The sequence below is a fragment of the Sphaeramia orbicularis genome, chromosome 16 (genome assembly GCF_902148855.1).
Source record: "Sphaeramia orbicularis chromosome 16, fSphaOr1.1, whole genome shotgun sequence".
Taxonomy (NCBI): domain Eukaryota; kingdom Metazoa; phylum Chordata; class Actinopteri; order Kurtiformes; family Apogonidae; genus Sphaeramia; species Sphaeramia orbicularis.
Window position 1 is genome coordinate 41707180 of NC_043972.1, and position 13629 is coordinate 41720808.

General features: G+C 40.5%; 1 protein-coding gene across 1 annotated transcript; it reads right to left on the reverse strand.

Annotated features, from left to right (window-relative positions):
- Positions 1-978: 978 nt before the first annotated feature.
- pou3f1 (POU class 3 homeobox 1) lies at positions 979-4583 on the reverse strand. The gene has a single exon (XM_030159249.1). The coding sequence runs from the start codon at positions 4552-4554 to the stop codon at positions 3427-3429; it is 1128 nt and encodes a 375-aa protein (XP_030015109.1). The 5' UTR covers positions 4555-4583; the 3' UTR covers positions 979-3426.
- Positions 4584-13629: the final 9046 nt, after the last annotated feature.

Genomic DNA, 13629 nt, shown 5'->3' on the forward strand with positions numbered 1-13629 from the left:
AAATCAAGGAGGATATTTAACCTATAGATATTGCTTTCCATTGTCTGCAGACACTTGTAAATAATATAAAATAATAAAAACTGACTCTAAAATATGACATGTCATTTTATGATGCTGCTCCCAGCTCTGTGTTTGCGTATTCACATTAGTTTCCCTCAGAATAAAACTAGTAATTCTTCCACTATATGGTGGAAGTGGACTCATTATAAGGAAAAAAAAACGGTCTTTGATAATTAATGTGGCAGAAGCAAATGTAGATAACAACGTTTTTTTTTTTTTTTTTTTTAGGAAAATATGAGCTTAGTCAAACTGTGGGTTATTTTTTTGTGAATGTGAAATTTCACTGGTGTGGAAACGTCCTCTCACTTTTAACTTTTCACGGTGCTTTTTTATTTAAAAAAGAAAAAAAAAATGTATTTAGAAAACCGTGAAGGTGGCGGAGAGGAGAGACGAAAAAAAATGATCGAGGGGGGAGAGTCTTAAGTAAATTTCTCATTTCATGAGTGTGCACGTCTGATATAGAAATCTACACAAATGGAAATGTAGAAGCAGACTTAAAGCGGCTGTGGACAACCAAGGGCCTCACTCCAAAAACTACAGCCAAGTCAATATTGAAGTCTGCACAATTATGGGGAAATACACTGGATGAGAAAGTAGGCCTGTCTTTAGTTATCTTCAACTTTTAGGGCCTGCCGTTAGTGTTTATCCTGTATGTTTTGTTTTTTTTTTCTTTTCTTTTTTTCTCGTTCAATCTTTGGGAAAAGGGGTTAGATTCAGCCTGCGGACACTTCAGGCTCACATCAAAGATCCGCCATAATTTGCCTGTAGATGCTTAAACAAGTGATGCTCGATGTTTAGAAGGAAAAAACTCACACTTTTATATGCTTAAGGAAGGCCTATAATAATAATAATAATAATAATAATAATAATAATAATAATAATAATAATAATAATAATCACTCAATGAAAAGACAGTAATTCCGTATTAATATTGCACAGTTTAATACTGAGATTACACAAAGATGTGAACAACGTCAGAGTCTGTGTGAACTTGCAGGGAATGCCTGAGGTAAAATACTGTTGTCTATTCCCTTTAACAGCACATGTACACAGCTTCTGATTCTAAACGACCTCCTGTTACATAACGAATCACTGCTATTAAAAGTGAACACAGGGTGCGCTCACCACGTCCCCGGTGCTCAGTACACTTAAACAGCATTCAACTTTAGGAGCAGGTTTTCTCTGCTTTTGCCCGGTGATGCTACAACAGACAGTAACAAAAGGACGAGTGGTTTGGATCTTAATGAAGACAAAAGACCATTTCTTGTATATATGTTTTATGTAAGTAATAAAATATTACTATAACATAAATATAAATGTGACTTTGCAGTCTACATTTAGCAATCAACATACAACCAATGTAGTAAACAAAACAAAACAAAATAAACAAACAAACAAACAAAAAAAACATTTTGAAATCCACTGCAACATAACCATTAAGAGCCAAACAAAAAAAAGCTCCAAACACGTTTAAGAAATAAATATATATATAAATGGTCAGATTCATAAATGAAATCATATTAAAATATCTTCTTGGAATTAGTAAGTGTACAAAACTGCCCGGAAAGAAACAAAACCAAAACAATATCTCAGAACAAATACAAGTTTACATATTGGACATATTTACATCTCGGAAATAATCCTGGCAACATTTTCTCTAAAATCTTTTTTTATCATTATTATTTTTTCTTGAAAAACAAAAAAAACAAAACTGTTTTCCCTCATCTGTATTGAATAGCACTGCTGTGGGCTATTGGACTGCTCAAACAATGATAAATGACACAACGCATATGAGATTTTCAGATTTCCTTTCAGGCCAGAAGAAGAAGGAAAAAAAAATAAATACATCTAAAAGTCCCTAATTCCCTGTAGGAATTATTTTTCTTTTCTCCGAATCCAGCGTTTTTATATAATACAATATAGTATGAGATATGTGGGACAAAGGAAACGGTGTGGTTGGAACCAGATTAGAACATATGAAAAGACAAATAAAAAAAAATAAAATAAAATAAAATAAAAATAAAACAACAAGAGATCATGTACAGGCGTGATATTCCAACATGGGGCACTGAAGTTACCTGAGTTATTATTACTTTTCATTTTTGACCAATCTCTTCTTGAAGTGTTTGGAATACAACATTAGACCAGGCAGTAAAAGCAGTGTGAGCTGACAGCAAGGAACCTGTAAACATGGGATTTATTGTGTTTAAGCCTCGTGAAAATCAGCTCCACTCACAATTTCACTAACAAATATTAAATTGCAACAATAATATCAACAAAAAAACAAAACAAAACAAAAAAGAATAAGTGCTCCATGCAAATAAAATAATTACATGACAACAATCGACCCAAAGAAAAGAAAATAATATGTATTTTGAATGCACGTTTCCTTTTTAGCGTCTAATGCTGTTTGCAAATTTTCGACGTGGTCAGCTGCAAAGCTTTAAATATATATTTTTTAAGGCGTGCAGTCAGAACTTTAGACGTCCTGTTGCATTGGACATTTTTCTGGACTTTTTTTTTTAATTAATTTTTTTTATTTTTTTTAAATTATGAGGGTGCCACAATTTTCATCACTGCTCCACCATCAACTCTCACTGAGTAAACAGAAAAAAAATAATATATAAGACGAATTAGAGGCTGCTCTGATGAGTTACAGTACCTATTTAGCAAATAATGACAGAAATCATAGACAGTCTACAGAAAGAGAGACACTTAAGTTAAAAGTATTTTCCAAACCAAAACATCACACTTAATATAACAAAGAAAGTATACACTAATATTCAGAAATCTGGTTAATCAGTTTAAGCCTGAAAAAGCAAAAAATGTTCATTCAGTGTTGTAGGCTATTCGTCTCCAGTGTTGATCATTTTCAGGCAGAGCCCTCGTTCTGGTGAGCGCCAACAGTTCATGGAACACCAGGAGGAGATGGCCTCAGTGCCACATTTAAGGACTCCCCATCTCAAACAGCCATGGGAGATCAAATTTGACTTTATATGCATGTCGCCTCCATAAAATTTTGGTAAATAAAGATCTTTGTTTCACTTTAAATGCGCACGAAATCAGTAATAGCAAATATTTTTTTGTCTTTTTTTTTTCTGGACCCCCCACCCCACCCCTCCTTTTTTCTCTTTTCTTAACCTTTTTCTCCCTTTATTTGCCATCTACAGGCTATTTGCTGGACGTGACGATCTCCGAATACTAAGGGCAAAACTCATCTGCTCAGCTCAACTTCTCCATGTCTCTTTTTCTCTCTCAGGAAAAACAAAAGCCAAACTTAAATACTGTAAACTCCATAGTCCCTTCTTTTTTTTCCCCCCTTTTTCTATCCCCCCGCGGAAATGCTCGGATTGTTCATGAAAACAGTCACTGCACAGGACTCTGTAGTGTGCGGTGTAGAGGAGGGGTCTCTGCTTGAGAATATACGTCCTCCATATTCGGGTGAGGGACCCCCACTGGTGTCATTCTTTTCTCTTTTTGTCTTCTGTTGCAAAACCAAACACGGACAACCTCTTTTTCCAACTGCAGAGTGCCGGCTAAAGTGCTGATTTCATGAGCAGATGGCTTTGGGCATTTTAAGAAATGATTTTCCAGAGCCCCTTTCACCCCCACTTCAATGGAGGTCCTCTTCTTTCGTTTCCTGCCCTGCGCAGCAATCTTGTCCAAATTGGTGGGACTGCCCGTGTTCGAGTCTGTCTCCTCCAGCCACTTGTTTAGGAGCGGCTTAAGTTTGCACATGTTCTTGAAGCTGAGCTGCAGCGCCTCAAACCTGCAGATAGTGGTCTGAGAAAAGACGTTTCCGTACAGGGTGCCCAAGGCCAAGCCCACGTCCGCCTGCGTAAAGCCAAGTTTGATCCGCCGCTGCTTGAACTGCTTGGCGAACTGCTCCAGGTCGTCGGAGCTGGGCGCGTCCTCGTCCGAGTGGTCCTGGTGGTGGCTGAACGCCTGCTGGGGGGACTCCATCTGGTTGTCGTGGCTGCCCGTGTCATCGTGGAGCGGGTCCCTCATGCCGTGGTGCAGGGAGCCGGGTTGAGGACTCAGCATCGCGTTGAGGTTTGTGTATCCAGGCTGGGAGTAGACCAGAGACTGGTGGCCGTTGGATGCGGGGGACAGCGGGGATAAGTGGTGCGTCGTGGTCGGCGCCCACGAACCATGGTGACCACTCTGAGTCTGCTGGTGCACCAGGTGAGATCTGTGGTGGAAGCCGCTGCTCAGGTCCTCTCGGCTCGCCTGCACGCTGGCTTTGTGCTCCTGCTGTCCGATGTGGGTGCCGCTGGACCAGTCGGTGTTGGATGTGGGCAGCCACTGATGGTGCGTCAGGCTCATCGGGTGTCCCGTGTTGGTAGCCGCAAGCCCTTGCAAATACTCGTGGTGCATCATTTTTTGCACCTCTCTGTAGGTCGTCCCCTGGTGCATCCTATCCGAATCCGGATGCATGAGCGGGTTAGACGGTAAAGAGTTATTCCTCGGAATATACTGAGCTGTTGTCGCCATGGCTCCTACTTCGAAAACTGACGCGCACTTCGGAGGTCTCCAGGCTTTAGAGCCAAAACGCAACAACCTGCTCTGGGAGGTCTTGGGGAAGAGCGAAGACACGCCTCCCCTCGGCTTGTATTGGCTCCTCTCCGATTCAAGCCCACTAGGGACACATTCAATAGGCGCAGGGTTTCAGAGCATACAGCACATTTTTCGCACAAGATAGATAGAGTTCCGATCTTACATATGTTACAGAAAAAAAACATATGTTCTATTTATTAAACGTCTCTTTGAGTTTTAACACTATTTCTCTCATTCACTATCTGTGCTTTTTGCACTCACAAACATGTGCTGTCCTGTTTGTCTGTCTCCCAGCCTGTATTTGTGCTGCTCTCTCTCCTCAGAAGGTGAGCAGGGCTGCAGCAGCGGGCTTTGATTAGGTTTCCCTGGGTTTGGATCAGTTGTTTTGCAAATAACCACGTGGGGGAGTACGGAGATCTTTTTGAAGGGGTGCCCCCCCTCACCCCTCATCCTCACCCATCCCTTCACTCCTCACACACACATACACACATATGCACATCCAAACACACTCCCGTGCACCTTTATAATAGGTCACTGATGATTATAGCGCTCCTCATTTTAAATAGATTATAAGGCGCGATGCCTCAGCTCCGCAGCCTCCCACACGACGAGGGGCGTGTAAATAAGCACTCTGATGTGTCTGTGGATACTGCTGGAAATGTGTGACAAATCTGGAAGCATTTGCTCTATTTCAAAGCCTCCGCTGTATGTCATTTATTTGTATTGTCTAGGTAATTTTCAATGTTGTATGATCTCATCATCACCACCCACTTAGTTATGATAGGCCAAGACGCACACACACACACACACACACACACATATATATATATATATATATATATATATATATATATATATATATATATATATATACACACACACACACACACACTCCTCCACCCACCCCACGTGTAGTGCAGGTGACAGAGGTGACAGATTGTATACAGAATTTATTCACATCATTCAGTATCTTATTTTAAGACCCCGAATGCATGAATGCGGACGTTATCGAGGTTTGGTGTCAAATCTGATAAGAATCATTCATAATTTATCAGAAAAACTGCATGACAATCATCATTTCATTTTAACATGACGTAATATGCTCATTGTAAAGACAGTCTGGCTATTTTGCATGTCCCACTCCTGGAAATGTAGATTTAACCGACTGAGGAAAATAAAATAGACTTTATTCTTATATCATTTACCTCTGGAAGCGTTTCACTAAGGAGCAACTTGGAGAGAGAAACCTTGTGTTTCTTCCTCCTGGCTCCTTCCTCACTACCTCTCCCGGTTGATCTGATTATTTTTCCCTTCACGTTTTGTCCCAATAGCAAATTACCAATTCTATGAATTGCAAAGCAGCCTCAGAGACGCTGAGGGGTAGAGAGAGGGGGGGGGGAGATGCGAAGATTGAAAGGGATCTTTGCAAACACAATCACGTTCTTAAATGGAAATGCGGGGCTTTAAACAAATCTTACATCTCTCCCGTTCCATTCGCCTAAAACTCTGCAATCAGGCACATGTTCCACTCCTTCTAAAACAGGAGCTTTTTTGGAAGGTTTTTCAGGCGCAACAGTCCCATTTTAATCATTTACCTGAAAGCAATGTTTTGCCTTTTTATCTCTCTCTGCCGCGTGTTTGTTTGTTGTCATCTTCCCCATGCGACTGCTCTCTTTCTATTTACAGGACGACTCAACTCCGCTATTCATTTTAATCCGGGACTACATGACTAAAAGGTAAGTTGTCTTCCTTTTTCTGCTGATGTGACCGCGTCCTTGCTGTACTCTTGTCTCCGCCGTTAACAATGTAGCGGGTGTGTGCGTGGAAAATGTTGTCGGGGTCACAGGTGCTCGTCATCATCTCTTGAAAGGCGTGGTTTTTGTCCACCCATCCTTTATATATTTATTTGGCATGAGTGCAAGACAATCCTGGTGCGTTACCTGCGTGTCATTTACGCCTCGATTAGTGGTGATAAAAGTCCGATTTGAAGCTGTTTTCAGGCTGGTTTTGAACAGAACGCCACGCGTAATTTCACTTTATTTGTCTAATTTTTGGGAAACACTCACGTTTAATATGACAATTTTAAAAGGTTAATTATTAAACAGTTGATTTTAATCGTGAAATGTAAGTTGTTGTTTTTTTTAATTATTACTTTATTATCATATTTTTAAAGTAAACAATTGGTGTTGCGCAATTAAAAAGTTCATTACGCATGGAGAAATAGTGCGTAAAAATAAGCAAAACAAAAAAATATATATATCACGTTGCTCTAACACCGGTTGTTATATGGGAAATCCTCTGTCAGGACCTGTCTTATTGTTTCTGTCTCGAACTCCTCAGAGACCCCAGTGGCTGCTATAAGGGACCGTGCTGCTCTCACTTAATGAAGATGCGTTAGCCATTCAGTCATTCTTGTCTCTAAGTCTATAAAAAGCAGGGGCTTCTGCCACACAGACCCGGTCTTGTGCTTTGGCCATGCCTGCGAGGAGCATTTGCTGGAAAAGAAAAAATCCAGATGCTTTGGCCCTTTTGTCAAAAGAATATGGCCTTGTGTGCGCCGAGGTGCATTTTTGCCAGGACGCACTAGGTTTCCATGGTGCGCTCGATGAAAGGGATCACACAGAACTTCAGTAGTGAATGACAGGCCGTACAGGAGAAAAAAAAAAAAAGCTGCTGGAAATGAACACGATATGATGGATTTAAGGGGGGAAAAAAAGAAATTACGAGGCATGCTGAATGTGAACCGCAGACATGAGTGTGGAGGAAGTTGGGTGACCTTTTTTACCAGAAATAAGTGTGTGTACAAGTCTCATCTTTGTGTCAAAAAAAGAAAAAAAGTCTTTATTATGTGATTTTTCCTGTTACATTATAAAGTAGTGAAGACATTTCAAGTCACCTTAATTGTAACTTTTGCTAATTTACTTCCATTTTTCAGAATAATGTTTGTTAGTGTGATTTAGTGCTCAAATGGAAAGGCCTCTGTTTTTTGTTTTTTTTTTCTTTCTTTCTTTTCCAAGTCAGTCACGTGTTAATCTTTCCGCTGCACATTTAATATGCAGCACTTATTGTCAGTACGCAAGTCACCCAACAGCACCCCAGTCACCCTTCAATTACCCAAGAACCCTCCCCCCCCCTCTCTCTCTCTCTGGCCGTGCGTCAGCGCTGAAAAAGAAGGAGAAATCTTCTGCACAAAAACGGCCCATGACAAATACTTAATAGAACAATCCTGAATTATGCTTCACGTAATTATCTGCAATGCATAAAGTGATCAGAAAAACCATCAGTCAGTTAGGAAACACTTTAAATGGATGGAGCTTCAATGCAACACACAAAGTGAGTTTTGTTTTAGGTGGAATATTTAAGAGTGGGTTATTTTTTAAAGCCACAAACATTTAATTTGAGAGTAAAGTTTTTATTGTAAAATGGGGTTTTATTTTTCAAAGGTGCACCTAAAAATAAACCTCAGCTCCTTAAAAGTGCGGCCTCATATTAGATGTTAAATACAAGTGTTCCTCTCGTCTATTCCAGTGGGAACATTTCGACCTGCCACAAGCTATGTTTAGGTTTTAAAATTCATGTGATGTACCTTCTACAGTCAGCGACTAGAATAATATCCACCAACTCACTCAATCAGATAATTGTATTTCGTTTGCAGCTTTTTTTTTTTTTTTTTTTTTTTTTTTGATAGACATGCGTAATAGGCACTAAATATGCAATAGCAAAACTCTGTTTGTCCATCCATTTTGAAGACCAAATCGTCCCGTGCTTTTCAGGTAACTTTTTTTTTTCCCTTTTCTTTTTTGGCTAATGAACTTAGGCTATTCTGCCAGCATCCCCCTGAGAATGCGACGGGGGAAACGCTTCTCTTGTGGTAAAAGGTGCGAGTTTCTTCCTCTATCTCTTGGCTAATTAGGCGGGGTCTGAACACACCAGAATGAATATTCATGAAAGGCACCGGCGCGCAATTAGTAGTGGAGAGAGTTCCCAACTTCAATCCCCAAACAACGCTGCCTTGCAGAGGAACGGGGTACCGGTTCCCCCCTGCTCCATGTGTCTGTGCTTCTGCTCAAGCACTCTTTGAGCCCTCACTTAGACTCTCAATTCTTATCAGCCAGTCTCCTGCTCCCCTTTTCAAAGCAGTCACCAACAGAAGTCATTTGTCCACTGTGTGTAAATGTTCATGTTGGGAATAACAGGTAATCCAATTAGATTTCTGAAGAGTTATTTTATAGAATTTTTTTTGTAAATATGACACAATTTGACAAGTTTGATGTGTGATTTTGTCCACTATGTGTAAATGTTCATGTTGGGAATAACAGGTAATCCAATTAGATTTCTGAAGAGTTATTTTATAGAATTTTTTTTGTAAATATGACACAATTTGACAAGTTTGATGCGTGATTTTGTCCACTATGTGTAAATGTTCATGTTGGGAATAACAGGTAATCCAATTAGTTTTCTGAAGAGTTATTTTATAGATTAGTTTTTTGAAAATTTGACTCAATTTGACAAGTTTGATGTGTGATTTTGTCCACTATGTGTAAATGTTCATGTTGAGAATAACAGGTAATCCAATTAGATTTCTGAAGAGTTATTTTATAGATTTTTTTTTGTAAATATGACTCAATTTGACAAGTTTGATGCATGATTTTGACATGTTCTTTAGGTCGAAGCTCAGAAACACAACACACACATGCTGTCATCACCTAATGACACCCATCATGTATCAGTGCACAATTCTAAAAGCATCACCCCCTCACTTTTTCCAAATCCTCTCACTTGCCAATGGCCCTTTGGTGCACACATCCGCTCACATCCCCTAAAGCCTCCCTCTACCTGTCTCATGGTTTGTGTGTCACGCCAGCGTGAAGCCTTATAGCCTGTGTGGCTGCCTGTCCGTCCGCCCCTGCCGAGGACCCACAATCCTCTGCTTTGAATTCAAGGTGATTCTTATCCCCGACCCCCTCCTGGCCCGGCGCGTTTGCCTCTTGCTTCCATAAAGACGTGTTTATGTATGTATGTATGTGCAGAGGGGAACACGGGAAGGTTTTTCAAGGGTTGGGGGGGAGATAAGCAGAGGAATTTGAGGCCGGTGAATATGGATGGGGTCCCTGCTTTTAGAGAGCACCGCTGATAGAGAGGTAAACAGCTCCTGGCCAGGAGAAGGAGGAGGAGGAGAGGAGTGGGGGTGGAGATGGAGGGGTGGCTGATGCATGCACTGGCATACATTTGGGGCCTAACTGCATATCCCTCTCTCTCTGTCATTCACTCAACATCTCTGAGGACTATCTATCATTATTCCTTCACTTTATTTTGTTGTTATATTGTTGAGGTTTTTTGCTTTTTCAACAATCTTGTGGATTTGGACATTTGACGTTCCGTTTATCTGCAAACCTGTTTTTGAGGCTCAAAAAGTTGTTTCTCTGCTGATGCTGCATTTTTAAGACTGATGAAATCACTGCAGGTTTTAGGTCACAGACAGATAATTTGGGAAATAGTTTTGTTTAGAATTTCAGGATGCTGACGGTCTGTCACTTATTATTACAAGTCATGGCATCGGTCGATTATCGCATTATCATTCAAATATGTCAGCAGTCTTCTCTTCTCTTCTCTTCTCTTCTCTTCTCTTCTCTTCTCTTCTCTTCTCTTCTCTTCTCTTCTCTTCTCTGCCAACTCAAACTTCTGACCCTCTCTGTTTTGTCTGTCTTCTGTTCTCCTGACAGATCCTGCTCCTCTTCCTCCTCCTCCTCTTCTTCATCTTCCGCCCCAAGGCTGAGCGGCTTGCCAACGCGAAGGCCAAAACCCCGGCAGGACACAGCAGGAGTGAGTCGACTCGGCGTTGTCTCGCACATATTGTCATAATGTGTGTGCAAAGTGTGCAAACATGCTGCCTGGTTCTGTTCCAGTACGTTCACCCATTCATTTCACATTCCTGCTGAGTATGAATGAGAGATCTGAACAGAGGCAAACCACTTTAACCGACTGTCAATGCCGTTAGCTTGTCCGTGAAGGATTCCACTGGTTTTTGTTGATACTGTGGAAAAAAAGAAGAAAAAAACACTTGAACCTACTTATTTAGCAGAAAACGTGCACATTTTAAGTTGAGGAAGGTTAACATTTCAAAAAGTAGATTTAACATGTGACTTTCCTTGTCATTATAAGAATCAGCTGAAGAAGCAAAGAAAAAGTTGCCATATTCACTCTGTTAGACTGTGTTTTTGTAGAAATAAGTTCTTTGAGTGTAGAGGTTTTCATTTATTTGCAAAGTATCATATCTCTTTGAACAATTCTCTAAATATTGTAATAATTTAAGTCTTTAATTGTGCTAAAAAATATGGCATATTTAGTCATATTAACTCCATAAACACACTGAAAACCCAATTTGTGGTTCAGTTCAGGACAGTGGTTAAAGTGTACTTTATTAAGTGAAGAATATCTTTTTTACATTTGGTTAATTCGGAGGAGTTATTTGGTTCCACAGGTAAGCCCTCTTAGGCCTGGACTTTCCTTTGGGGAAGTTGCTTGGTTTTATCCCACTTGATTGCTCTCTTGGCCACGACACAACGCAGCTACTGCCTCTCTCTCACACACATACACACACACACACACTCCAGAGAACTTCCACAGTAAGGCCCCACCGCAAAGTTATTAATGAGCTGTTTAATTTTAATTAGATAGTAATTCATGTTAATGCCTGCTTAATGGAGCCAAATAATTCCCCTCGGTCACTCAGGGTCTTTATGCTTCGTTTACCAGCCCCTGCAGTTATTCTCTGGCTTTTGTTTTTATATTACATTTCCAAGTCTTTTTTTTTTAACCAAGCAGTGAATGAATGATGAAACAGTAAAAAGAGGAAACATATGGGGTGACTGAGGCGTGCGACTGTGTGTGTGTGTGTGTGTGTGTGTGTGTGTGCGTGAAAGACTGTCAGTGTGTATCTATGAGAATGCGAGTCATATGTGTGTTCGTTTCCCTCTTTATTTACTCTTGATGTTATTTTAAGCGTGTGTTTAATAAAGAGATTTGGTGTGTATGAATGTACTGTATATGTGTGTGTGTGTGTGTGTGAGAAGTTGAACGTCACACACTCTCTTAAAGCACAGGCTACTACAGTAAATGCCGTAAGTCAGACCAAAGAAAAGGTCAAACTCAGTATTAAACGCTAAGCAGGGTTAAACCCTCAGGTTCAGGTACCGAGACGTTCCTAAGGCAGAGGTCGTGACCTTTCGTCCAGGCCAGGCCTCGAGGTCAATTGCTCTTACCTTTTCCCCACGTGAGCGCCCACTACACTGCGGCTTACCTAGAGAAGCATTTGTTCGAGACACGCCCCTTGAGGTTCAAACATTGGTAAGGCTGCGCAGGAGTGACCAGTCACAGTGTGTGTGTGTGTGTTGGTGTGTGTGTCGGTGTGTGTGAGGGGTCAATGCCGTCGAGTCTGTCTCGGTTCTGTCTGGGTGCCTCGGCTCTAACGGAGCACTAAGCTGAGTGGTTGAATTGAGTTAGTGGCTACAGACAGGCTTTTAATTGTTGATTGACCAGTCTGAGTGCTTCCTGGGCCGGGGTCATTGCAGAGAGCAGCCAGGGAGGTCCCCAGGCCCCAGCGGCAATTTCACACACACACACGAGCACGCATGCACGCACACACACACACGCATGCACGCACACACACACACAGACACACACACATGCTCAAGTTGGTGGGAAGGGATGGAGAGGAGGATGGCGAACAGGTACTGAGTGTCAGGAGGGCAACTTTTAAAATGTATTCCACTACAGATTACACAACAGGTGCTATTAAACCTATTCTGTCAGATTACTTAACCCTTTATAGGACACTCATAGAAATGCTGTGAAATTCCAAATTTCTACCTTAGTGTGTTATTTATTTATTTATCAATTTAATTTTTTATTTTATTGGTTTATTTATTGCTGTATAAAAAATAAACCCATGTACATACACCAGAATTAGCCCTGTAAAGCCTGAACCATTAAATCACTGGAGCCTTTATTGGTCCTTCTGAACAGTCAAAAACATTTTTTTTTTTTTCTCAAATATTAATTTTCATGTATGAATTTTAATTTTGTATCATATTTGATACATCAGATCTCAATGCTCAAATATTATTATTTTTGAACAAACAAAAACATAATACTAGAGGAGCACGCGGAGAGTTCAGACCTCCGCCAAGGCAGATCACCCCCCCCCCCATCATCACCAAAATTTTATCATTTGTTCCTTGTGCCAGTATCAACATTTCCTGAAAATTTCATCCAAATCTGTCCATAACTTTTTGAGTTATCTTGCTAACAGACAAACAGACAGACAAACCCCAATGAAAACATAACCTCTGCCGTTACACTTGGCGGAGGTAATAACACAAACATGTCTAACAAATTGGTAATTCCTTTTCCAAATGGTCAAAGTTCTGCCTCCTACCTCATTAATGACAATCTTGTAGTGTCACTGGACAGGCCTCTGGTGAACAGACCCCCCCCCCCCCCCCCCAGTGGATTATCTGTCTATTGTATGTATCTAATTGTATACATTAGGTTTTTTTAAGAAAAAAACAAATCACTCTGATCATGTAGAGGGCTTCAAAACAAATATCAAATATGATAAGGTTGGCATTATAGGGTTAGTAAAAATAACTAATTTTCATCTGCAGTCCCTAGGCAGGTGACAGAAACAAGACATAAAACAGCCAACATTAGTACATCACTCGTTCGCTACAAATTTAAAAAAAAAATGCAAATACAAATAATGACACACGCATCATCAAATCATCAAAACAAACAAAAAACACAGACATAAGATGATCACAGGGGCATTAGCCTATACATTCACCTTCTTCTTTCATACTTACATACAACTAAACATAGAAAGTGTATGGGTGATGAAATGTATGTCAAATAAAAATGAGTGCATCTCTGGTTTTCTAGAAGCCACTGTTTTAAGTGAGTTTGAAAAGTGTTGTATGTTGGACGCTCTCTTATTCCAAAGTTTACCTCCTC